Raw genomic sequence first — 27,480 nt, forward strand, 5'->3', positions numbered from 1 at the left:
CCCTTCTAGTTTCAATCTCCTCTGCAGATAATACCCTGTTTTCAGCATCTATATCAAGTTTGTGAACCTCATCTTTAAGTCTTTTTAGCTTTGCCTCTTCTTTTGAGTAGTCTGTTCTTCTCCATGCTCGAAGTGCCTCTTTTATATGTTTAAGTTTGCCATTTAAGTACAAGTCTGGGGTACCATAACCAGCAAAATCATTCCAAGCTTTAATGAAGACCTTCTCGACCCCTTCTCTTGACAGCCATGTGTTAAACATTTTGAACGGGGGAGGTCCAAAGTTACACCATGAAGAGGAAAGAAGAATCGGGCAATGGTCAGAAATTTCTCTAGGTAAGGCAGTGACGGTCGCCGATGGAACAAGATCAACGAACTTAGGACAGACGAGGAAACGATCCAACTTGCTCATTTTGAGATCGCCATTTCGAAAATATGTAAATCTATATCCCCCCATTCTCATGTCAATGAGACCGTTTTCATGAATGAAATGGTTGAAGTCTCTAGCCGATCTAGCACAAAAAATAGAGTTAAATCTTTCATCCGAGCGACGCACCACGTTGAAGTCACCCAATAATATCCAAATCCCTCCTTTATTTTTCATCATATGTGTTAACTCCACCCATAGAGCTTCTTTATCTGGAATAGATTGCGGCCCATAAACATTAGCGAAGATGATTTGTTCCTGAATTCCTACCCAATGACCCACAGTTGCAATGAAATTCCTGTTGGAAATTGATTCTGATTGACTAAACACTCGTGTATCCCACATGTTAAGAAGCCCTCCTGATCTTCCAGTAGCATTGATGCGAGCAGAATCCACCTCTCCAGAGCCCCAACACGCCGAAACGTCAATGTTTTCAGCATCATGTAGTTGTAACGCTAAAAAAGAAACCCTGTGTTGTGATCGTAATCTTCTAACCCACTTCACCTTGTATTCCTCCCCAATACCTATGACATTCATGGATAAGAAATTCATTGGAAACCGACATTTTCACCGGAATTGCCTAGAATTGCCCCGAGTACAAGGTTTCTTGCCTCGATATTGAAACCGATTAGGTTTCCAACTGCTGCAGTGACCTCAGATTCCGCTGCAAAGGGACATGATGCGATTGTATTTGTAGCCTGTGGATTGCAATCAGAGATGGGGGCATTGTTGGGTTTCTCCGATTGTAAATTTTGTGTTTCAATCTCATCAGTCAAAGGTGGAAAAAGAGGGAATGAATTTGCTTGAGGGGAAAGTGAGCATCGGACCCTTTTCCTTTTGTTGGATGATCTGTAATTATCCTTTATTTTCGAACCCAGATTTCCAGATGTGTGGATTTTATTATTTTTAGGGAATGGCGCAAAGCTACCAATTTGGGCTAATTTATTAATTAGTGACGTTGGACTTAGACTATCAAATAATATGGGCCCCACCGTATCCGTTTGATTGTTTTCATTATCTCCCATTAAATTGTTTGACCCGACATTACTTACTACCATTGTATTGATTTCTTGATTTTTCCCAGGTGGCGTTTCCTCTTCTCTATCCATTTGGTTTTCACATGTGGTGACATGCTCTGACTCCTCGATAATCGTAGGTGCGTTGGTCACTGGGGATTTTAATGGAACCATTTTAACTTGCAGAGCCGCCGGTTTATCTCCGTTTGAGTTTTCCGGCATGCCGCCGACATTATCGTCTTCCGCCTTGTTGTCAGTTTCGATAATTTCACCTTCTTCCTCCTCATCCATGACCACATCGGAGTTGGCGACATCTTTATCACTGTCTGAACCTTCCACATTGGAGTTGGCGACATCTTTATCACTGTCTGAACCATCCACATCGGACTCCATTTCTTCCAATTCTGGTTCGTAAGGCTGGTCATCGGAGTCAAAAGTGAATGGAATCCATGGCTCTTCCTCATACTCTACAATTGCAACTGAAATTAGCCTTCCGTTAACCGGAACAATTATTTCGTCATTGAGCTTTCTTTTCATGTATGTAAGAATTCGTAGCTTGATACAAGAAAGATCAATCCTGTCTTTGATGCCATCAAATGGGGCCACGACTTTTCCGAAATTGCTCACAATGGCATTGATGTTTGAGTTGCACCAAAATTTTAGAGGTAGCCCAACGATTCTGACACACGTAATTCTTTGAAATACCAAATTTGTGTCACCCCCCATTTTTAGCCATTTGAAGGAATCCTTCTGGTTATTCTTGTTTTCCAGGAAATTAGTTGCATCCACCGTACTGTTGAAACTAAGAATGGCTGACATACCCCCAACATATTTTACATCAACTGTAATGTCACTATGGATTGCCATTAAAGCAGGGAGGTGGCCTAAATGAGAGAATGACATTGTTTCACCTATGAGTGTACTTTTTTGAATCCAACACTCCATATCAGTGTCAACTTGAAGATGAGTAGGAAGAATATGTGGTGGAGAAGGTGGAGTTGACTGTTGTATACCTTGATCTTGTTTTTTCCCACATAGTACATCAGCGAAAGTAACTTCGCCAAAATTTCTTGATTCCATTCCTTGATCATTCTTCTGTATTGGATCGTGTCTAGGTTCGGTTCCATGTGGGGGGCCAGTGATGTTGTGGTAGGCGGGAGTCCCGAGTGATAGTTTTTCGGCCGTGTCTTTCAATGTTTATCTCTGGTACGTTGTTTCTGCATCTTGTTCCATTTAGTTTTGATTCCATCTCCTTAGTCAGTTAATATAGATTTAATAAAGGAAGATTGCATATTTTAAGGGATCATAGATTCAATTAATTTTAAAAATATGATTTTACGAATTATTAGGTTTTTAATTCAGACACTCTGATAGAATATGTTTGAATATATACAAAAATAAGAAAATTCTTGAACCATAAAATAATAAAAATATTCTTCAACATATTTTTCTTGTAGAATAACAAATTCTCGAACCAACAATTTAAGAATTAAAACAAAAATTATATTAATTCTTATAGAATACATGTAACAATTGCTAAGAAATACATTTATTGTTAAAGAATAAAACTAAAAAAACTTTCAAAACAGGAAGGAAAACATCAAAATCTAACAACTACTAATACATTCTAAAAGAATAATGTGGTCCGTTTCAATTTTGTGGTCCGTCTTCAAGCATCAACTTCTATGATTCCAACATAATTGGAATTTGTGATTCCATTCCAACATAATTGGAATTCATGATTCCATTCCAATAGAATTGGAATCTCACTAATATCATCCATTAAATCATCTACATAAACATACTTGATACATTTTCAGAATTCAACCTTGTCAAGATCCTGCACTATCCACATAAATGAAGTGTTAAATTAGGAAAAAAAAAAAAAAAATGAATCAATTCATAAAATGCAGCCAAAAAACTGGTCAAGAACAAATTGTATGAACATAAATTGTGGTGGTTTCATCGAATATGAAACCAGGCTCCGAATGAACATAAATTGAGTAATTCACTGCATCAGCATTCTGCACATATGTTATTTACTCTATAGATTTATGGACAAGAGAACAAATCCCAGCAACTTAAGATCTATGAATGATCCATGGAAGTGTTCGAAATTAAATTACTAGCTATCAATGAAGTTTTGGGTGTTTAGATAAAACATATTCTTCAATTTGCTATAATCGCTTTCAAATAGTGCATATAAACACCCCTTTTAAATTTTTAGTAATTCAATATTGATTAAATCAAGCTATGTATTCATCTGATTAACCGTATTTAAATCCAATCAAATGATACAAAAACGAAGAAAGAGATGGGATGATGATGATAACTGATTAATGGATGATTTAACACTACAGAAATGTTTTTAGCACTAACCTCGAAGAAGCTTTGCTAGAGGAAATCAAGGGGCAGATCGCGACGAACTAGAAACAAGTAAGCAATTCTAGGGTTTCCTTCAAAACCCTCATCATCGATCATCAGAAGCTGAGATCGCCGATAAACTCGACCCGAAGAGGACTGTGGGGGAGTATCATAATAAAACTAAATCCGCGCAAGTGTCATGACTAAAAAATGATGCTCATAAGAATCAAAAGCTTCCAAATAAGCCACAAATTCTGGGATTTTGAAAACAATGAAGATCTCGTCGATTGTCCCCATTGATCGACTGATGCCTTAGCTCGATCTAATGAGCGGTTGAATATGAATGGGTACATTCAGATTCAGAAATCAAATTCAATTATTGATGGGGATCGGTGGAAGTTTTTTTTTTTTTTTATGGTGGAATAGGGTTTTTGACAGTGAACGACCATGTATATAAGAATGAGAAGAAATTAGGTCAAAGTCAAAATAATTAGAATAGTTTTAGGAAGTATTTGGGAAGTTAATTATAAAATTACTTTATTACCCTTATTTATTTATTTAATTATTTATTTAATTTTGATTGGTCCACATTTATGCATACAATAACACAATAATTAATTTAAACAAATGAACCTAACTCTATATATATATATATATATATATATATATATATATATATATATATATATATATATATATATATATATATATATATATATATATATATATATAACAGTAAATAATAACAAGGTTGAGTTACTTGTCAATTGTAGTTTGTCACACCAAATAAGACGAGCCTTCAAATTAAAATTAAACCGAACTTCATAAATCATAATTGTTAGTATGTATATCTATTTAGTTAGCCCAATAGAGCTTGGCAGCTCTCATAGTTATCGAACCAGTCTCTTAGCCCGTTATGTTTATATAATTATACTAGGGATTGTTGAAGGGTCGTGATAATCATAGCTCTCGAGAATCAATTCCAGAGTGGCTAATATACTCGAGCGGATTATCATGCATTCGGATTATTTTGTGATGGAGCAAGTCAACAAAAGTGTTCATGATCCAATCAAAATCATCATTCAAGGAAATTCTGTTGTGCATCTATCAAACAGTACGTTTTCCAAATGAACTCCATATCTTGGTATGAGAACATTTATGAAGAAATTAAAGCAAATCCACATATAAAATATATGCTTAAAGTGAAATACAAACCATTGATAGGAAAATCCAAATAATTTATAGATGGAGGTCCAACAAATATGACGTTTATTATAAGAAACCTCCACTTCTAAAACATCAAGGTAATCTCTCATATGGGTGTTGTAAGCATTAAGATCCATATAAAATTTTATAGTTAAGAGTTTTAAAAAAAAAGTGTCATGATATGTATTTTTGTTAACAATGAACTAACCCTCGCCAGGTTCACCACCTCTCATTGATTCATTTTGTATATAAGAGACCATCTCCTCCTGAAAGAAGAAAAAGACAAAATTATTTATTGTTAATATTGTCTTCCTATTTCCCAAAAGATAGCATACACTAAAATTACATATAGTGGCACACATTTTTAGTGGCATATGATGTGTTACTATATCTGGCACTTATTATATGACACTAAAAAATTAATATATTTAATGACACTTAATCTTTTGTGTCACTAAATTTCATAGTTATGAGTGGCATAATGACTTGTTGTACCACTAAAACCTTTTTTTTTAATTAAAAATACCATATAGATAATTCTTATAATAACTAAAAATTTTAGTTATAATATTAACTAGAGTAAATTGCAAAAATGGTCCCTGTGGTATACATTTTTTTGGGGTTTTAGTCCAAATCACGACTTTTTTGGATTGATGGTCCTTTTGAGCTAGTTTCATTGCGTTTTTGGTCCCCCTGAATAGTGGAATGACGGTAATACCCTTATGTTATTTATTTTTCATTTATTTTTCATTTTTTTCATATTTTTTAAATCTAAATACTTATTTATTTATTTAACTAATTAAAAAAATAAAAATCTCTCTCTCTCTCTCTCTCTCTCATGTTATCCATCCTAGACCCATCTTCTTACCATTCTTTTTCTTCTTCCTTTAGAACACTCAAGAACATCTTCGCCGCCACCACCGTTTGATCACCATTTGCCACAACTACAGCCCACCACCATTACAATCCACCACCTCCATATCCACGTAAATCATATCAGATGAACACAGATACATACACAATATCAAATTAACAGACACATGAGATCGATTTTTCATCCTGGTGAACTTAAATCAAACTTTCCAGATCTGATTAACTCAAACAAAATTTCCAAAATTTCTAGATCTCATGAACTTGAACCAAAATTTTCAAAGCTACAATTCAAACTTTAGATCTATCAAATTGGTAAACCCCTACCATTTGTCTCTCTTACAAATTCATACACATACATAGAAAGATGAACAAAATGAATATCTAGAAACCATATGAAGATTAGAAAATTCAACACAAACATACATATAAATCCCAAATTTAATTGGTAATTTCTCACCCACTATTCCACCGACGAAGAAAGGAGGCTACCGATCACCACCTTCGCAGCCCCTCCATTCTACGCCTCCCTCTGATCGTGTAGAACCACCAAACACTCACCATTTCACCCACTACTCTGCTGACCCCCTTAATCGATGGTAACAACCTCGTCAAAGGCTTAACAGACGAGAAGAAACTCACATCCTAACCCTCAGAAATAAAAACCTTAGCCGCCAAGAAACCCTAACTTTAGAGTTTGCAGCAGCTCAAATCAAGTTTCTTTTGGGTTTATAGTCATCCCACTGGATACTTGCATCTGGATATGTAGGCGGTGACAGGTGGTCGGAGACAACAACATTGATGGGTGCTGAAACGGCGACAAGTAGTGGTAGCACATCAACTCTGTTGCTTCCATCTTCCCAATACAGTGATGATCGCAAAGAAAAGAAGGAGCAAGGATTGGGGTTTGTTTGGGGCTGCTCAGATCAACAGAAAAGAAAGAAGATGGGGTGAGGCTAGAATGGTTCTATGGTGGGCGGAGATGTAGCGGTTCACGGTGGAGTTTGGTAGTCGAATGGAGGCTAGCAGGTGGTGCGGTGGCTATCTCCAGATTGTCGGAGGTAGCACAACCTCTTCTTGTTCGTTGAAATCAGGAACGAGAGAAAGAAATGGGTATATGACCCGGAGAGAGAGAGAGAGAGAGAGAGAGAGAGAGAGAGAGAGAGAGAGAGAGAGAAAGAGAGAGAGAGAGAGAGATTTATTTTTTTAATTAGTTAAATAAATAAATAAGTATTTAGATTTTAAAAAAATGAAAGAAATGAAAAATAAATGAAAAATAAATAACATAAGGGTATTACCGTCATTCCACTTTTTAGGGGGACCAAAAACGCAATGAAACTAGCTCAAAAGGACCATCAATCCAAAAAATGCGTGGTTTGGACTAAAACCCCAAAAAAATGCATACCACAGGGACCATTTTTGCAATTTTGTCTATTAACTATTTATTTTCTATTTCTCATTTAAAACTGGCATTAAGTATTTATAGAAATTTATTATAATTATTAATTGATTTGTTTGGTTGAATATTACATATTTATAGAAATTTTTTATAATTATTAATTGATTGTTTGGTTGAATGTTTTAATAGATAAGGGACGATGCATATTATCCATTTATAACTCTTAATTTTTTTTGTAAACTTTATATAAGGGTAAACTAGGTTAAAACCCGTGGAAACCACGGATAAAAGATTTATAAAAATTTATTAAACTAATAAGATATATAAGTTTTGTTTAGACTTTTATAAATTTGAATAGAGTGTAAAAACACACAATCAATCATGCAAATGACATGGATATACGACTAATCAAATATTTGCAAAAAAATAATTAATTTACTAAGATAGAAGTTTTGTTTATAAGTTTACAATAATTAATTAAAAATAATATATACATTATTATGAATATTCGATCCGTTATTTGAAAACATTTTTTTTCATGGTGTTTCTCATCATGACTACATAACTTATTCTCAAATATGGTTATTTGCATCTAAAATGTTAAGCCCGTGCTTAAATATATTTAAACTCTTGACTTTGAAATTTGAATAAGCATTGACTTTTTTTTATTTTAGTAAAACTCATTTCTAGAATCTAGATGAAAACTCACATTATAATTCAAGCCTTATCATGTCAATTCAATTCAATTATTCAGTGATCTTATCGAATTTAATAAAAAATCAAACAAACCATAAGAAAGACAAATTATACAAGCATCAGATATACATGTGTCCAAGATAAAAACACAAACAAACATAATACTAACTACATCAAGAATCAAATCAACAATAATCCTAATTGAATTCATCCATAAACCACCATATGAATCCACCTTACAGAAACTCAAATAAACTATAGCACACACTTTTATGTGCTGAAATGAAAACTCAACTTCTATCTTCCTGTGTATCGGGTGTTGCCTGTCAATAATGAAAAAACATTAAAAGAGATTCAAAATTTGCATAAAAAGATATATCACAATTGGTCAGCTCACTACAAAAAGACAATTATGTCAAGGTTAAATGTTGTGATGTAAAATATTAACAAACCTAAACCCAAACCAAAACCAAGCTGAATCAAACATAAAAAAGTCAATTAATAGCAAATTTTATCATGAAAAAAGAACCAGATGTAATTCAAAACTTGATATATTATATATTTTTAATTTGATGAACTGAAAACTCAATGGTTAAAAAGAACCTAGAAGGTTGAATACATGTTTTGGTCTAAGTGTTTGTTTTTAATTCCCATTCTCAATTCCATTCTCTACTGTATTTGGCTTATGGTTAACACCAAATCAGTAGATGTGACAACAAATTAGATTCTACTGTTTAAACATCACTGTAGACTAAAAAATAAGATCAAAGACTTAATCAGGTAATTAAAAATTGAAATAATACAACAAACTCAAAATCTTTAGAATAATTACATCATTGAATTGTTGGAATGTTGAGATGTTCGATGACCGTAGTTAGTATACCACAGATCTTTCAGGTGAGAAAGAAAGTCCACAATAACCATGGTGGTGAAGGAGGAAGGGAGTGGATCAAATGTTTCCCCTAAAGGCTTTGAAAACTTGCTGCAACAACTAAAACAAATCAATATGGCCACTATTAAAAGCATACTAAATTTTTTCCTATATTTTTCTTTTTTCCAAAAAATTTACCTCATTCAATTTCTAAACGAAACTGAACAGTACAATGTCGTAAGATGAAAAAAAACCTAAAACTACAATGTTGGAATGAAAGGACTCAACAATTAGATCCAGAGCTAGATTTACCTTAAATAAATGTTAGAGGCATTTTTAATAGCCAGCTGAAAGGTTGCCATCAGTATTCAATATCGTTTTTAATATGAGCTCTCATTTTAGTTTTTTATTAATTTTTTCCTTGAATAAAAAACATGCATACACATATACAATGTCAGCAACTTCCTTATTAAGTAGACAAATTATGACCACAATAAAAGAAATTTGCAATTAATATTTTACGCCCATAATAGTAACATACATATATATATTGAAAGTGTATATAATAAATGTAAGTACATTGCTATTATCTGTAAAAAAAAAATATAAGTACAATGATATTATGAGTTCAAATTATAAATAAGATCCCCATATTTGTACGAAAACCTAAATCTCAAACCTCATGATTTCCGTAGACAAAAAAATAAAGATTACCAGCAACCAACAATCAAAATCTTAAGTGAGAGTGGTAAAATAAGAAAAAAGATCAAAAGAATGGTGAATGGGAGAGATGATGGTGGTGAATATGACCGACGTAAAGTTTTGTTGAAAGAGAGAGATTTTTGAAATTGGAATGTTTCATGAGAAAAAATGATTCGACTTCTCATCTTTAGTAGTCTATATTATAGAGAGAAACCGGGAGATAAAAAAGGAAGAAATAAATTGATTTTGTTGATGATTTATTGCTGATTTATAGGGATTTCCGTTTGAACTTTGAATTTGATTTTAGGGTGGAGAGGAGGAAACATAATAGAAGGGGGCAGAAGCAGCTATTAAGATAGAGAAGGGCAATTTCGGTGTTTCAGTTTGCTAACAAGAGCGGGAAAAATAGATTTTAGAGGCTTAGAGAATGCCACGTGGCAATGAAAGTACTTATTTATTAGGATTAGGATAGGGGATATGTCAAAACAACTTATTTTAAGTGGAAGAATCATATGTACAGGTGGAAATATAATACCCTAATACTTTGGGTTAACGATCATCCCACTCCTGATGAAGACGATGATCTGAAAGCACCACCACCAACCTCTCTTCGTTGACGCTGGACCAACACACTGTCGTTGGCCTGGGCGTCGCTGCTTCTGCAATCACAACCGCTTCCTCGATCACCGCCGCTTCTGCGATCGCCGCCGCTGCATCCTCAATCCCACGGTTAGGTATTTTTTGCATATTTCATTTGTTGGTGAATTTGAAGTTATATACTGATCGATTTATTGCAAAATCATTGCCCAAACTGCTAGGGTTTATCAAATTTGAATGATGGATCTTTTGCTATCTGTTCAGCTAATTCCTTAATGCTAGGGTCAAACTTTCCTTCTTTTAATGTGTAAGAATGCCATTTGGAAATAACTAGACCTGTAGGACACATTTCTAACATATGTACATTAAAGTATCAAATGTACTGAATGCACTCAGAGGCTTTCTATGCTCCCCAAAATTCAATGTTGATAGTGAGGTCTTATTGCCCTACTGTAATTTCCATGATGCAACACAACACAACACCTGATTAAATTGGTTTTTAATCTTTACCATTTTTGTGTACCCTGTAAACTGTTACCCAAAGTTCCTTCATCTGTTTGTTGAAACCACAAAATACTAAATAGCATTAGCTAATATCTCATTAGGGGGGTGTTTGGCGTTTGCTTTGTAAAATGATGAAATTTGAAAGAATCATAATTTGACACGTATTATTATTACTATTAACTTGTAGGAAATCTAATAATAAAAAGTTAAAAAAACTACTTTATTTTATATTCTTATTTAGAATGAATTGAGTAGAGCTGACTTCTTCCAATTTTGGTCCTTTATTTGAGGTTCTTGTAATGCTTTTGGTCCCTGTTTCACATAAAATGAGTATTTTTGGTTCTTGAGTATGTCTGATTTTTGCAATATTGATCTTAAAAATATAGTTATTGTACTTCGGAAACAACGTTTCAAAACCACAAATAATGGTAAAATTCATTATTTTTGGGACCAGAATTGAAAATTCATCTATACTCAAAGAGACAAAAAATGTAATTTACTCTTATATTTGCATATATAAAATTTCTTTGTTTATCGTAGACTTTAACTTTTTATTGTAATTTACTTAGGAAACTCACCCATGACCCAACTTATGTGTTTGTGCCTTGTTTATTCTTTTCATCTTTTCTTCTGCACATTGTTATTTCTTATATTAGCCTAAACACAACAGTCTAAAGTTGTAATATAACCCATTTTATTTTAATTCTTTATGACAGTATTTTTTTTTAATAAAATTTCATGATTTTAATTAAATAACGCAAAAACTAATATTATTTTTATAATTGTATTTAGGATTTTTTAATGTTGCCTACTTTAAACATTTCCAACTCATATACTCAATTTTATTTTTATAAGACATTGAACTTGAAAAAATTGCTAATTTTTATTGGAAAAAAACTTCCTACATGTTTGATAAATTACGAAAACCTTTATCTATATTGCATTCCAACAATCAATTTCACTCTCTTTGATTGTCATTCGTCAATTTGAACAAGTATGTATTTGGTAATTTCTACTTGCAAGCTACTTGTTTGATGAATTACTAATATACCCTCATTTTACTAGTACCCCGTGAAAAAGATGTGAATACCCTTTTCTTGAAAACAAATTACCTCTTCAAATTGCAGTCATGAGGTTGCCATCTCCAATACTGATACTCCAAATCAGGCCTTCAATGTTTGTGACAAGCTAATTGATCAGACATGTATGGGCATTCAGTCATGAGGATATGAAGTGTTGTCAAATACCCATTTTCCTTTAAACAAATCGCATGAATTCTTCTTTTCTTCTTCTCGTTTATCAGAATAAAACAAAATATAAAGTACATTGCTATTGTGGGTAAAAGATAAAGTAAATTTATGGAAAATGATAAAAAAAAGTTGGTTACCCTTAATGGCCTAACATGCTTTTTATTCATTGAATCCTTACTTTTACCTTTTAGTTAAAACAATTTTTCACTACCACACCATAATATTTTGGACTGCTTTAAATTGTTACATATTGTATTATCAATAAAGAAATGCATGTAAATTGCTATTATATGTAAATAAATGAAATTTGTTGCTATTATGGATTAATTATGGATCTCAACTATTTGCGTCCACCATCTTGATTGATAATTATGTAGAGCATGTGTGATTTGAGGAGAAAGAGCCATGCAAAGATGGAAGAGCCCCATGTTAATTGGACAAAATCATTTGTTTGACTTGCTCACGCAGAGGTATTATTATATTTTATTATTTTGACTTATATTATCGTTATTTTTTTAATTTATTTATTTTTCATCAAACATAACTACACCTTGTTATAGGCATTGAAGAATGGTGTATATCCCACACGAGGACAAATATATGTAAAAAACCCGCACTCGTAAAAATGGAAATATCGTGAATGAAAAAGTCGCTCAAGTTATGGTAATGATTTCCCTGGACATTATATATACACGTTTTTAATCATATCAAGTCATATTAGAAACATACTTTTAAACCTTGTTATTTGTCCCACTTTCAAAGTATTAGAAACATACTTTTAAAGTAGGTTGTTATACTATGATAGTATAGCAACCACTTTCAAAGTATGTTGCTATTAATTTGAAAGTGGGACAAAAATAGTGGGTTAGAAACACTTGTCATGTTTTTTGTATGTTGCTATTATGCAGACTTCCCTACAAGTCGTTGCAAGCGATTCCTCAAATACCCAAAGATCAAGTACCCTAGGATCTGTAGATGATTTATCAAATGATGACTACTCTAAAGTTAAAGGTTCTGAAAAAAGACGGTATATCGGATGTGTTGGAAGGATGCCTATCGTAAAAGAGAAGGTTGTTTCTTGTTCTAATGATCTGAGTGTCGAACAACTAAAAACTATGATGAACGTTATGGCGAATATCATCCAAGAACATATCCCAAATGCAAACTTGTTTGGAATTCTTAGCAATATGAATATACAGGTACATATGTCATCTATAATTGCATTGTTCCTTTTCAATTCCCCTATGAACAAAACAACATTCATTAAAATTAGTCCATTATCATATTCCCAATTGGACTAAAAAATGACTACTTTTGCCCTTTTGAATAATCTTCTTGGTGCACATATGCATCTTCTTAAACGCATTCTTCGTGTTCATTTGTACAAGACTAGTAGAAGGTATCGAGAGTTGGACATTAATGATATATGTTTTTATTAATTTGTTTCAGATGTCAAGTAGCACTTCTACAGCTCCATGCAACTCTAATTCAGTTAACCAGAGAGCATCTTCTGAAAGTCATCATAACGATGGTAATCATTTTATGAGCTTTTATCTTTCCTTTGTTCTTATAAATATAGTTTATTTGTTTTGAGTGTTATATTATTTATTTTCTAAAGTAAGCCTTATTTTACTGGATTCTGGATTATCTTTGTTTGTTTTTTGCACAGGGAATTGCTAGCATTGATTATAGAGTATGAGATACCACAATTTATTCAACATATCATGTCATTGTTTTTTATTTTATTTTATTTTTATATGCATGTTTTAACTTTTGTTCATTACTTTATGTTTAGCATGTACTTAGACATATTTGATATTTACCAAGATATTTGATTCCAAAAGTTAAAAAAAAAATTGATGAAAAACAATGAAATTCTGATTATTTTCAATGTGCTACAATTTAATTATTCATTTTATTTTATATTATAGATGAAATTGTATTGCGGCAAATAAAATTGTCACTAAAATCTTAAAATTTGTAACTAAAAGTAGTATGAATTTTTTAAATCACATGAGCTTTTAATGGCATAAAATATATGCCACAAAAAATTTTCTTCTGCTATGACACATAAAAAATGCCACTATTTTTTATTGTGGTAAATAAAAAAGTGTCACTAAAATCTTAAAATGTGTAACTAAAAGTAACATAAATTATTAAATCAAATCAGATTTAGTGGCACAAAATATGTGCCACAAAAGAAATTTGTTTTACTGTGACAAATAAAAAAGTGTCACTAAAAATGTAGCACCTGGTTCTTGGTACGTATTCTTTGTATTCTTGGTACGTATTCTTTGTAATTACCTCTTTAAATATTGCATTTTTGGCCTTGGACTCGGCGAAGCGGGATAAGACGCAGGGTCTAAGCTGTGGACTCAGCAAATCGGTTCCCGGACTCGGCGAGTAGACCCTGTTTGGGAAAAAACCCTAATTCAAGGGTTTGCACCCTATTTAAACTCTCTAACTCGGCCTCCCTTGTCCCTAACACTTCCAGAGAGTTGTAGAGCGAAACTAGGGGTGAGCAAAAACCGAACTGCAAACCATAAAAACCGAAAAAACCGCATAAACCGAAACCGAAAAGCCAAAACCGTAATGAAAACCGATGGTGCGGTTTTTAGTTCTGTAAAAACCAAAAATACTCGGTGCGGTGCGGTTTCTAGTCTCGCAAAAAACCGAACCGCACCGCATATATATATATATATATATATATATATATATATATATATATATATATATATATATATATATATATATATTAAGTGTTGATATTTGTAAGAACCAAGAACTTATGACAATTAAAATTTCTATAAACGTAAATATCTATCTTATCTATCGGAGGATGATTGTATATTTTTAAGCATACATTCAGTGGTATTTACAATAACAAATAATGTTTATGATATTTTTTTAACATTTAAATATGAAGAGTATTAGTGATATAGTATCATTTTTATGAATACATTAATTGATATTATCGTATGTACTTGTGAAACAAATATTATATTAAATTCGCATTATATTGAAGCATTAGAAACATGTTGAATGAGTGGTTAAGTAATTTGAATTCAAACCAATAGGTTGTGATATGGATTTATCTCAAATAAATGATTACCACTCCTCATCTGAGTCAAAGTAACTCGTTAAGTTACTTGAGTTATAGTAAAAAGGCAAAACAAGAAAAAAACCCGCAAAAAAAACCGAACCGCAAAAAACCGCAATGAAAAACCGCAAAAACCGAACCGCATAAAACCGAACGGTGCGGTTTCTAAATTTCAAAAAACCGAAGTTGCGGTTTTCGGTTCGGTTTTGACCAAAAACCGCACCAAACCGCACCATGCTCACCCCTAAGCGAAACCCAAGCCCCCATATTGTTCTTGTGAGTGATTTTTGGCTTTGTGAAGGAAGTTTGGAGCTTAGAAGAAGAAGGAGGAGGTTGAGGAGCACAAGGAGGGGAAGTAGATCTGAAATCTACACTGTGAGAGGCTTCCATTCAGGTAGAAAAGTTTCTACCTTGATCACTAGTTCATTATAGCCCCCTTTAGTCCCTAATTGGTGGTTTTTACGCCCTAAAACCTCAAACTCCATGTGTTTATGCTCTATGTTCTTAAAGGACTTCAGATCTGGACCTTATGGACATCTTAGAAGTGTAAAGTCTCAGTAGTTGGAGTGATTGAGGTCCCTATTGAGTGTATGACCTCATAAAGAGCTTGGAATTGCCTTTTGGAGCTCATAGGGCCATGCATGCACGTAAAGTTTGCAACTTTACGTGATAAGCATGCCTTAGGAACCTAGATCTATGGTTTGGAACCGTTGGATGTCTCAGATTTGGTTTATAAGGGAGGAGGGCTTAAGGGACTCGACGAGTTCCAAAGTGGACTCGGCGAGTTCTATGAAGATGGTCTTAGACTCGACGAGTTGGATGAACAACTCGGCGAGTCCTATGAAGATTGCCTGGAACTCGACGAGTTTTTCTTCGAACTCGGCAAGTCATATGAACTGTTACTGAGTTAAGATGGGTTTAAGTGTAGAAGGTCCAACCCTTCGTAGCTACATGCGGAATTAGCAATTTAACGTGTAGCAATTGTCCCAGAAACCCAAAATCCTCAAGATGGATGCTCTGGTGAGGATTTGGAAGCGAGTAGGAGATCTGCTCGTGGGACTTGGCGAGTTGTTCTCGGACTCGGCAAGTCGAATCGCGAGTCGGTTCAATCGTCCCAAGTAGTGAGTTAAGGGTGACTCAGTGAGTAGAAAAGGGACTTGATGAGTCAGTGCTGGGATAATAGGAGAGGGAGTCGGCGAGTCTGTGCCATGACTCGGCGAGTCCAGTCAACTGGAAGTTGACTTTGACTAAGGAGTTGACCTTGGACCAGGGGTAGGTCAGTCATTTGACCTAAGGGTATTTAGGAGTGATTAATCTATGTTTATGGATTTATAGCCGGAGGATTACCGGTGCAGCAGTCAGTCGTCTAGCAAGCAGACTTTCAGCAGCTACTTTTCGAGGTGAGTTACCTTCCAGTAGCGGTGGGTCTACGGCCACAATATCGACCCATCATTAGGAGTTGTATGTTAGATGATTATCTTTGTGATATTCATCTAAGTTTGCTACTACTTGATATGTTTATATGCTAGTATGTTATGATGTTATGTGATAGTGACAGTAGTAGGGGTGAAATAGTCCCTGATTACCGGTCGATAGGACCGAAGGGGAGGCCAGCACCCAGATATGCTAGGCGGTATCCAGTCGAAAGGACCGAAGAGGAGGCCAGCACCCAGATATGCTAGGCAGTGTCCGGTCGAAAGGACCGAATGGGTGGCCAGCACCCAGATATGCTAGGCAGTATCCGATCGAAAGGACCGAAGGGGTAGGTCAGGCACCCAGATATGCCTGATAGTATTTGTACGTTATGTGATTGTATGGTATGTGGTACGATGAGGGAACTCACTAAGCTTCGTGCTTACAATTTACAGTTTTGTTTTCAGGTACCTCATCTTCGAAGGGGAAAGAGCTGGCGCGGTAGCGGCACATCATACACGCACATTGTTTTCCGTACCATGAGTTATTCTGGGATTTGTACTCTGACATTATGGTTGTCTTATATTTTGGTTTTCAGACACGAAATATGTTTATGAAATGATAGGATCAAACGATGTTTATTCACAAATGTTTTCCAAAGTATTGATTTAAAAATGAAATTTTTTGACGTGAAAATTAGGTCGTTACAAAAAGCCGAAAAACTGCAGCAGCAAAAACAAAAAGTGCCACTAAAAGGTTTTAGTGGGAGCGTTTCTGGTGGCATTTATTAAGTGTGCCGCTGATTCTTTGAGAAGCCTTTAGTGGCATTTTTTTGGGTTTTTAGTGGCACTTTTTGTATGCCACTAAATGACATATTTTTTGTAGTGGATGATTGTGTTTTTCTTCAAATTCATATAACAACCATTTGGTAGTCCAGGAAAAAATTTATATCGTATACGTGCCTTGCATTCGGTCCTACTAGTGTCAACCCTTCTCTTAATTTTACTTGTTTTTGGGTCCAAAGTATCAACAGGAGATGTATTTGGGAAACCTTCCCTATTACATAGCAGATATTTGATGTACACTATACCACGCTTTTTTTGTTTATTGACTTTCTAACATCAAAACCTGGCACATGCATATCTTTTGTACATGTCTTCAATTGCATCATCAGATGGGTATTTATGGTTTATTATTGGCTTAAGATCATGAGGGACATAAGGAATCCAATACAATTTACCAGCTAATACCAAGTGTTGATCAATGTCTATAACATCTAATAACCATGACAAGTTAATAACATAATACAAATAACAAATCAACAAATCAAATAAACTTAAATAGATATTATACGATACTGAAATGTCAATTAATGAAATAAGCTTAAATAGATAGTATACGATACTGAAATGTCAATTTTTTGATAGTATTCTAACAATATACAAAATTGTGTAATGTAATCGACACATTTTCAACAAACTTAAAAAAAAAAAAAAAAAAAAAAAAAAAAAAAAAAAAAAAAAAAAAAAAAAAAAAAACCAGAAACTTGAATAGATTGATGAATATTTTCAAGAAATGTGAAATCCAGTTGATTGTGGTCATCCATGATGTTGACTTTTCCGAATCCGGTATTATCATCATCAGTCGAACAAAATTCATCATCACTTGACAAAAAAATCGTCCTCGACTGATGCAGTTTGAGCGTAATTGATCTCGTCCTCTTCATTGATCTCGTTTATATCATCAAACTCGTTGCAGAATGATAAATATTGATGACTGACACACACGATTGATGATTGAAGAATTAATAAATGTTTGATAGAGATAATATAAAATGTTCCTTAATTATAGGAGTTTGATTGATATATTCTTTAAAATTGATTAAACAATCAAACCTTGCATTTATTAATGTAAAATATTATAATTTTTATAATTAATTAATTATATATATTGATTGGCTATGACTTGTCTTCATGTTCTCACTTTAAAAATAGTTCTCATTTGAACTTAATTATATATATATATATATATATATATATATATATATATATATATATATATATATATATATTGAAAAAAAAATGTTAAGGATTAAATATGTACAAAAATATTAAAGACTAAATGTGTACAAAATGAAAAATATATTACCTTTTTAAGTCATTTTTCCCGTCTAACTTGGAGTAACCATAAGAACCGAATGTCTACAGTTTAATAAGTTGAAGGAGAAAATGTGGACGAAAAAAAACTCAGTGACCAAATGTGTACAAATCGAAAAATACATTATCCTTTTAAGTCATTAGCCCTATTACTCCCTCCGTCCCAAAATTATAGTTCATATTTCCTTTTTGGTTTGTCCCAAAATAATAGTAAATTTCTAAAAATAAATAACATTTTTACTAAAATACTCTCTCATTATTACTTAACCAACTAAGAATTTAATTGGACATTAAATTCAAACTAAGAACAAAACTGTCATTTTATTATATAAAGTTAGGGTAATTAATGTGTTATTTTATCATTTTATTAAATAATCTTAACTACTAGTCCTCCCCAGTCTTATTGCTTGTGAACAATATTCCATAATCCCATGGAAATCGAGATTATGGGAATCGACTCTATCCAATATCGATTATCTTATCAACTCTATCCAATATATATTATCGTTTTCAAAATTCAAACTTCCATGATCCTTATCCGACTATCACTATTTTTCTTATTTTGTTTTCACCGTAATAATGGGTTGCGGCACTTACTTTCTCATCCTGCCACTCTAACCTTTCCTCCGCTCTCAGCCACCACTGGTGAATCCAAAATGACGATTTTATCAAAAAAATTCAATGTAGTTCTCCTCCACTTCTTCCTCTTCATTGCACCATCTACAGCCTAAATCATATCTCTGAATCTTCGATCCAATAACCGACATAAGATCCTCATCTCGGAGTTCAAGTTCTCAAATGACGGTTACATTTCCTTCGTGATCTCCTCCGTGACTGCAACCTCCACCTCATCACGACCTGATCCTTCACGTTTTGGTTTCATCCTTCAATCTCCTAAAGTGAGAAACCGCTTCAAATTCCAACAAAACACTATTTGCCCATTGGATTTCAAACTAAACACACTCCTCTTTAATTTCCAAGATCTTTCCCATGATCCTCAGACTTCCTTCAACAAAACGTACACTATTACAAATCCTGGTATGAACTCACTCTTCTTTGTCAATTGCAACTATGAATCCGTCGTAACCATGGATGGTCGCGTAGCGCTCTACAACACCAATGACGGGACTACCAAAAACTATTTATCCGGAGAGCTAAGGCAGCTTCCGTTTCTTTACATCTTTTCCGCCTTCATTTATGTGTGTTTTCTAGGGTTTTGGATTTTAGTATGCTTCAAGAACCAAAGATCTTTTCACAGGGTGCATTTACTAATGGGTATGTTGCTTGTTATGAATTTGGTTGTTTTAATCTCTGCGGCAGCGGATCTATATTATGTGAAGTTTACAGGTACTCCTCATGGATCGGATGTCTTATATCACATGTGTAAGTTTGTCAGGACTGTGCTTTTGTTCACCTTAATTGTGCTGATTGGTAATGGATACTGTTTCTGGAAGCCATTTTTGGAAGTAAAGGAAAAGTTGGTTTTGATGATTGTGATCCTACTTCAGGTTTGGGCTAATGTGTATGCTATATTTGAATGGAAAGCCGGACCTTATAATAATGAAGAGGACTTCGTTGATTCTCTAAGTATAGATTTCATCTGTTGCTTTGTTATTTTCGTCCCAATATGGTTTTCGGTTATCTGGTTTAATAAGGATAATCATGAGACTGAGGGCAATGATGTTATGAATAGGGTAAGGCTGTGTCTATTTGGGTTTGCGGTTTTTGCATACGTGTTCTTTACGAGGTTTTTGATGGTTGCATTTTTGATACCATCGAATCATGGGGTACAGGAAATAAGCCTTCTTGTGTTATGTATGGTGGTGTTTTACATTTTCCGGCCATCTGATGAGGATTGTGATGGCAAAGCAGTCGAGATGGCTGCATGGAAATCGGACATACCTTCTCTTTGTTATGCCGTTGTTGCTACTGTTTAGGTGATGCACTTTGATAAGTCAACTTAATCTTCAAAGTAGTTTGTCGGTTTGTCCTTGAACAGTAGTGGTAGGATTGTTGGGTCTTTTTCCATACTTATTTTTACATTTATCAAACTAGAATATATTAAAGACGGAATTACGAGAGTTCAAAAAGGGAAGGTTCATGCTCCACTTCTAAAATCGACGATTTCTCACATGTGAGCCCTTGTTTCCTCCGATTTCTTGGAGTTGTTTTGTATAGGGATTTAAAGTTGTTTATTTTATAGATTTAGACCTAATTCTTTTCTACAAAAGAGTTTGATTGAGAATCAGTTTGAAACACAATCCAACAAAATACTATTAGATCGACTTCTTCTCTTTATTTTTCCATAAAACCTTATCAATTTGGTTATGTTTGTTAGAATCAGTTCACGAAATTTTGTCATGTTAGATTTTCAGGGTAATAAAGGCACTTGGATATTCTGAGAATTGTGATTTCACTTTCAAATCAAAGTATTTGGTTAGTACTCCCTAATCTTTGACTGGATAAAACTCAGAAGAGAATAAGAATATAGAATGAGATGTATCAATTTCATAAGTACTAAAAAACTAACCAAAAATTGGTTAAATATATTCTTTGTCTGAAAACTGTCATAAACAGTTTTTCTAACAATCAAAAATTGTCATAAATCTGGGTTTCCTATACGGATCAATGCAAAGCCAAAAAAAACAGGTCAAATATTCAAAATTTGGTTTTCTATATGGATTTCTGCAAAGATCGACCCCAATCAGGGGCTCTTCCCCTTGGACCTCGCTCACAGGGGCGCTGCCCCCGGACCCCCGTTTAGGGGCTTCGCCCCTAAATAACAGTCTACTTTTAAACTTGAATAAACTTAAACAAGTGTGCACTCCGCACCTTCCTTACTTGTTTAATATTCATCAAGATTGATTTTTAGTTAACAAGTCAACCCATTACACTTAAATACAATTAGTGAAACAAACCACCAACATGTCAGCTTGTTGTTTTATGGTGGATATGGAAAAACATACACTTTCTTGTTCAGGGGCATATTTGTCTAAATATATAAAACATAAATAATATACATAATATTCTTTACATACATACATATACATAACATATATTACATATTACATGTTTATCTTAATTTTTAAAAATTAAATGGTTAAGTTTTTGTTCAAGGACAACTTTGTCCAGGGGCAAATATGTCCGAAAAATAGAAGACATACAAAACATACAAAGAACGGCTCCAAAACATATAGAAAGTCCTATAGAAGTATAATAATGATCTAATTTGATAATATAATCATTAATGCCTATCGACCCATCATCAAGGAAGATGATTAGCCTTAATGTCGTTGGATAGTATGTATATATAATATATATTCAAACAGAGTTATATGTTAAGTATGATACTAATGGTATTAGTGTTATTTTTTTCTAGATTTACACGTTTCGAAGTTGTCCATGTTGTCACTTCTACATAGAGGTCGATGTTTAATGGCCCACGGATCTCATGGAGGAATGTTGATTCGATTAACCATGAGGCACTTTGCAAGCACTTAAAGGTTTGAACTTAGTAATGTTTTTAATTTTAAAATACTAGATCTTGTTGTATAGGATATAGCTAATTGTATGATTAAGATTTGTGTAGGGATTTTATCAATGGGAAGCTAAGTACACTGATAAACTTATTAAAGTTGCATGGGAGAATGTCATTAAAAAACATTTTTCTGACACTCTGAAAAATGCACAAGATGTATCTGTTAAACTTGCAAAGGCTAAAAATGCCAATGTATCATTAGAAGGTGATTTATCCATTGTAAAGTCGTTTTCTCCTAGAATGGATAAGATCAGAATATTGAGAAGAAATTATTGATAAATTTTGGAATACGGACAAATGGGAAAAAAAATCGAATTCTGCAAAGCAAAATAGAAACAAAATGGAACATGGTTCAATTTCCAAACATTGTTACGGTTCTATCCCAAATTCACATCATAGAGATATATTGCCAAGATATTTTGTAAAATGTGTCAGCTTTGTTTGGTGGTATGTGTAACGTCCGTGTTTCTGGGCTAGGCATTAATGTTGTTGTAATAGTCTAGGTTAACCTTTGTAACTCATTTTGAAATAATAAGAATGTATTATTTGAGTATTATGTGCTTTATGTTTAACTGTGTGGCTTAATTGAATTAAGAATAAAAATAAGCGTAAAACCAAAATGTTAGATAAAACCGATATTGATACATGACGACGTAGTGATCGTGACAAGGATTCCGAATTTATAAAGAATGTCGAAATCCGAGTTTTAACGAAGAAGTTATAACGGCAAGACACTGTATGATGTAAATAGTGAATTTACGATAGAGTAATATTTAGCTTTAGTGATTTAAACGAAAGTCGTAGAATACCTTAAACCGAGAGTGTGCATAAAAAGAACGTCTAAATCTGACTTCGTATAACGAAGTTATGATTTTTCTAAGTTCCGACTTAACAATATGCAGCCCGAAACTCGAATTTTAGATCGAGTGATTTTAAGTCGAAACAATCTAAACAAGAATCGAAGATCTCGTCGATAGTAATCCAACAGTGAAAAGACAGATGAAAACGGACGTCGGATGAAAAAGTTATGAATTTCTAACGGAGTTTTTCTGTCCCGACCTACTAAAAATAATATAATAAAAATAAAGTCAAAATTAGTCGACGGATTCTAAATGAAAGTTGTAGATCATATTCTCACCTACGCGTGGATATAAAGATCGTCAAAAACAGAGCTCGTATGCGAAAGTTACGAATTTTGGAAGTTTGGAAATACGAAGTACGCCCAGCATAAGGGTGTACGCCTAGCGTACTCATGTTCTTGGCCTCGGATGAGCCACGTCGCCCTTCGCATTATGCCTTGTGTCCGAAACCAAGTATGCCCAGCGTACTTCGGCCTGGTGTAGTCCGAGAGAGAGCCGCGTAACACCACCCGAAGTTCGCCACTTGGAAGCCTGATCCAAACTACGCCCCGCGTAGAGCTTCATACGCCCAACATACGTGCGAGGTTCATCCCCTATAAAAGCATGCGAGGGTTGCCGATCTTTTTTGCCAAATTTCTTTTCTCTCGCTTGTTTTACCTCGTTTTACGTGCAAGTTATACCCCCGAAGCCCCGATTTCATCCCGACACCCGAAGCAAGTCCCGAAGCCCCGATGATCCCAAGAAAAAGAGTTTCCGAGCCGAAGCTCTGCCCACGAGAAGTCTAGTGTGCGAAGATCTTCCGGTTTCACCGAAGAATACTGCTTTTAAAGCCGAAGTGATGTCCGAGCATAGTCTTATCAAGTGAGTGTGTAGTTACTTTCTTCTAACACATAAATACGAAGTATTCACTATAAAATACGTGTTGTGTGTTTATATGTTATGTGTTATTTGAAATGAGTATTGACTGAATGTTTTATACATGTTCTCTCTCTCTCTCTCTCTCTATATATATATATATATATATATATATATATATATATATATATATAAAGATGTTGGGTAGAACATGGGTAGATAGTGGTTGTATGATGAAATAAAATGATGAGAGGCCTCGATGTTGTTAATGATCTAGTCATCTAGCGGAGTATGGATGACGACCACGGACTCTTTCTAGACAGTCTAGTGGAACGCTGGCAGGTTCATAACCTGTAGGTGTTGTGAAAGATGTGTTCACTGGTGTACTCTATCCCCCTCATGGTTGCCTTTAGGACATCTATTGTTGAGGAAACTCCTTTGCAATAATGTCCATCCCGATGAAAATCCTATATTAGGTCCCTTGTAATACTTGTTGTCATAGGGACGTAAAGTGAGGATAACGGGAATGGATAATCGGGTTATTGTTGGTTGGTGAAATTAAATATAATTATTTACTGTGGGTTGAAAACCCTATATACTCACCAGGCTCCCAAGCCTGACCCACTCAGTTTTATTTGTATTACAGGTAGTGGCGAGAGCATAAGTTGGACAACTTCTGAAGATATTTTGTTTATAGGCCAGTAGTTGTGTATAACTTTTGTAAGGCTTATAATATGTCGTTTATGCTTTTGTGTCTATATCGGAACATGACATCCCGAGTTTTTATATATAATGAAAATACATTTCTTTAAGGAATGCTTTAATAAATTTTATTTATCATATTTTGTTTTGGGAACAAATTCCGCAACTCTTTTAAATCAAAGGATTACTCTGAAAATTATTTTAACAGCATAAATGAAACCAATCTTTTTTGGCCATGATTTTGGGGATGTCACAATATGTGTCTCATTTCTTGAAAAGTTTGTAGGAATCAAAGCTAAAACACCCAACTACTCAGCTTGAACTTTTTTAAAAAACACACCGAACTAAAAACCCAAAAGAAGACACTTCAAATACCGAGTACATTAAACCTAAAACCAGAATAGTTGTGGTATTCGTTGTATCCTTAATAATTTAATTAATTATTCTTTGATGATATATATTTACTTTTAATATAAACTAATTGGTTTATGATAATATAGAATGCATATAAGGACGTTATGGTGGCTAGATATGACGATGATAGTGATAGTCATCCCCCTTATGATCATGAATTATGGGTTGAAGCTAGTGGAGGGATCAAGAAAGGAATAGTGCTTGGACTTGGTTTTGTGTCTGATCCAGAAAGGTTTTTGATGCCATCTTTAGCAGCCCCAAGTACATCTTCAGACAACTTAGAGGTTTGTATAGTCTCTTTTGCTGACCTGTTTTATAATTTTCTTGTTTTCCTATTTTCCTCCTTGAAAGTAGAATGTTGATCTGTTTTTATAATTTCCTCCTTGAAAGTACAATGTTGTTATTGGTTGGTTCATCTTGAAATTGCAATGTTGTCATGTTTCCATCCTCACCTATTTTCTTGTTTTAATGTTTTCCTCCTTGAAAGTACAATATTGTTATTGGTTGGTTCATCTTGAAAGTACAATGATGTCATGTTTTCATCCTCGCTTGTTGTCTTGTTTTAATGTTTTCCTCCTTGAAAGTACAATGTTGTTATTGATTGGTTCATCTTGAAAGTACAATGTTGTCATGTTTTCATCCTCACTTGTTGCCTTGTTTTAATGTTGTCCTCCTTGAAAGTACATTGCTATTCTTGGTTCATCTTGAAAGTATAATGTTGACCTGTTTTAATAGTTTTACTCCTTGAAAGTACAATGTTATTCTTGGTTGGTTCATCTTGAAAGTACAATATTGACCTGTTTTCCTTCTTAAAAGTACAATGTTATTGTTGGTTGGTTCATCTAGAAAATGTTGTTCGTTCTTGTTGGTGTTGTTTGTATTTAGTTGTTATTTTATTTGTTTTTGTGTTGATTGGTGTTTTTCATGTTATTTAAGTTTATATTTGTTAATTTACTATGTAGGTCATCATGGATCGAATCCGTGAAGAGATGAAGGAATAACTTAAGTCGGAACGTGAAGAAATGAAGCAAGAGCTTTTGGACGAACATGTAGAAAAGGAGGCACTTTTAACTTTTGTGACTTGGTTTCAATACTTTGAAATCGAGTATGAATATTTATTTTCGTAGTCGAATTTTAATGTTTTGAAATCAAATATTAATGTTCATTTTGGTAGTCGGATTTGTTGTTTTGAAATCGAATATGAATGTCTTATTTAGCTTTGTAACACAGCATTTGATTTTGATTATGAAATAGTGACAAATAAGCGATCATTATATCATATAAACGGATATGAACAGTGCTATGAACTTTTTGTGACATAATAATTGGTCGTTAAACCGTCGTTATTATCTCATCAGTGACATATTTGCGATGGACATTAATTTTTTCATGAATATTTTGCGACAAGATAATCTGTTGCTAACTCGGTCGCTAACAAAAATATTTTTCACTGATTTTGTTGCTAACTTTCAACGACAAAGCTTTTACTAGCCAGCTCATTCTATTGCATATCAACTGTTGAAGGTCTTTAGCGACGGATTTCCGATGAATACTTATGTCGTTGAGGCCCGTATTTCAAGTAGTGCTAGCAAACAACAAAGTTTTTGGTTCCATTTTATATATTTGTTTATAAAATAAATTCTAAAAATATCATTTGCATTTTTTCGGAAAGACCAAATCTACAAAATAAAAATGTTGAAAATGATGGTTTTTAAAAATCTCATAAGGTTTTGACTGAATCCCATCATAAAACGCAAACCACACATACCACTTTTATAGTTTTGTCTTGTTGTTTATATCAAATTAAACAAAAAAAACACAATTTATATATTGGTTCTATTGGTTTAGTTCGTATGTTACATATATTATTATTTTGCATCTCTAAATTTATAATTTATGTTTTCGGTGTGTTATTATAATTAGTTAACAGAGCTTCTCATGAGTTGTTGAAATGGGTAAAATGGACAGTCGAACATGACCTATATATATATATATATATATATATATATATATATAGAGAGAGAGAGAGAGAGAGAGAGAGAGAGAAAACTTAAAAAATGGTCCCTGTGGTTCTTGAAAATCTGAAGTTTGGTCCCTAATTTACAAAACCTCACTAATCGTCCCTGTGGTTTTAAAACTTTTAACAGATTGTCATTTTCGCTAACTCCGTTAGCTTTTGGCTGTTAAGTGAATGACATTTCTATCATTTCACAATCACAGAGACCATTTATGAAGTTTGCCTTATTTTAAAAATAAAATAAAAAATAATTGTTTAATATACAAATGGTCCCACTCTCTCTCTCTCTCTCTCTCTCTCTCTCTCTCTCTCTCTCTCTCTCTCTCTCTCTCTCTCTCTCTCTCTCTCTCTCTCTCTCTCTCTGGAAAAATCAAAGGAGGAAAAGAGGGATGCCACCCTCCGTTCAAGCTACTTCTAGCAGCCCCTCCACCACCTTCTTTCTTCATAAATTCCCACCCTTAAACACCCTCCACTCTATTGTGTTGCATCAACCAACACACCCCAACACTTCTCTAACCTGTTGCCA

General features: G+C 33.9%; 2 protein-coding genes and 1 long non-coding RNA gene across 4 annotated transcripts; 2 read left to right on the plus strand and 1 right to left on the minus strand.

Moving 5' to 3' along the window:
• The first annotated feature begins 1,504 nt into the window (after positions 1–1,504).
• On the plus strand, positions 1,505–13,626 carry LOC145041903 (uncharacterized). Its single transcript, XM_078990149.1, has 8 exons — positions 1,505–2,105; positions 2,212–2,646; positions 9,856–10,282; positions 12,277–12,369; positions 12,460–12,562; positions 12,808–13,098; positions 13,349–13,430; positions 13,569–13,626. Exons 5-8 carry the CDS (start codon positions 12,560–12,562, stop codon positions 13,577–13,579), a joined length of 387 nt encoding a protein of 128 aa, XP_078846275.1. The 5' UTR covers positions 1,505–2,105; positions 2,212–2,646; positions 9,856–10,282; positions 12,277–12,369; positions 12,460–12,559; the 3' UTR covers positions 13,580–13,626.
• LOC145041904 (uncharacterized) lies at positions 2,922–4,262 on the minus strand. 2 transcript variants are annotated; one of them, XR_013680482.1, is made up of 2 exons: positions 3,820–4,262; positions 2,922–3,280 (listed from the first exon to the last, which is right to left on the minus strand). It is a non-coding gene; the product is annotated as an uncharacterized LOC145041904 (long non-coding RNA). The 2 variants fall into 2 exon arrangements; XR_013680483.1 differs by having other exon boundaries at positions 2,922–3,285.
• A 6,213-nt stretch (positions 13,627–19,839) lies between the features above and the next one.
• Positions 19,840–20,505, plus strand: LOC145039627 (protein CANDIDATE G-PROTEIN COUPLED RECEPTOR 7-like). Its single transcript, XM_078987663.1, has one exon. The coding sequence runs from the start codon at positions 19,840–19,842 to the stop codon at positions 20,503–20,505; it is 666 nt and encodes a 221-aa protein (XP_078843789.1).
• The last annotated feature ends 6,975 nt before the right edge of the window (positions 20,506–27,480 follow it).

Source organism: Lactuca saligna, chromosome 4, assembly GCF_052625555.1.
Source record: "Lactuca saligna cultivar CGN05327 chromosome 4, ASM5262555v1, whole genome shotgun sequence".
Taxonomy (NCBI): Eukaryota; Viridiplantae; Streptophyta; class Magnoliopsida; order Asterales; family Asteraceae; genus Lactuca; species Lactuca saligna.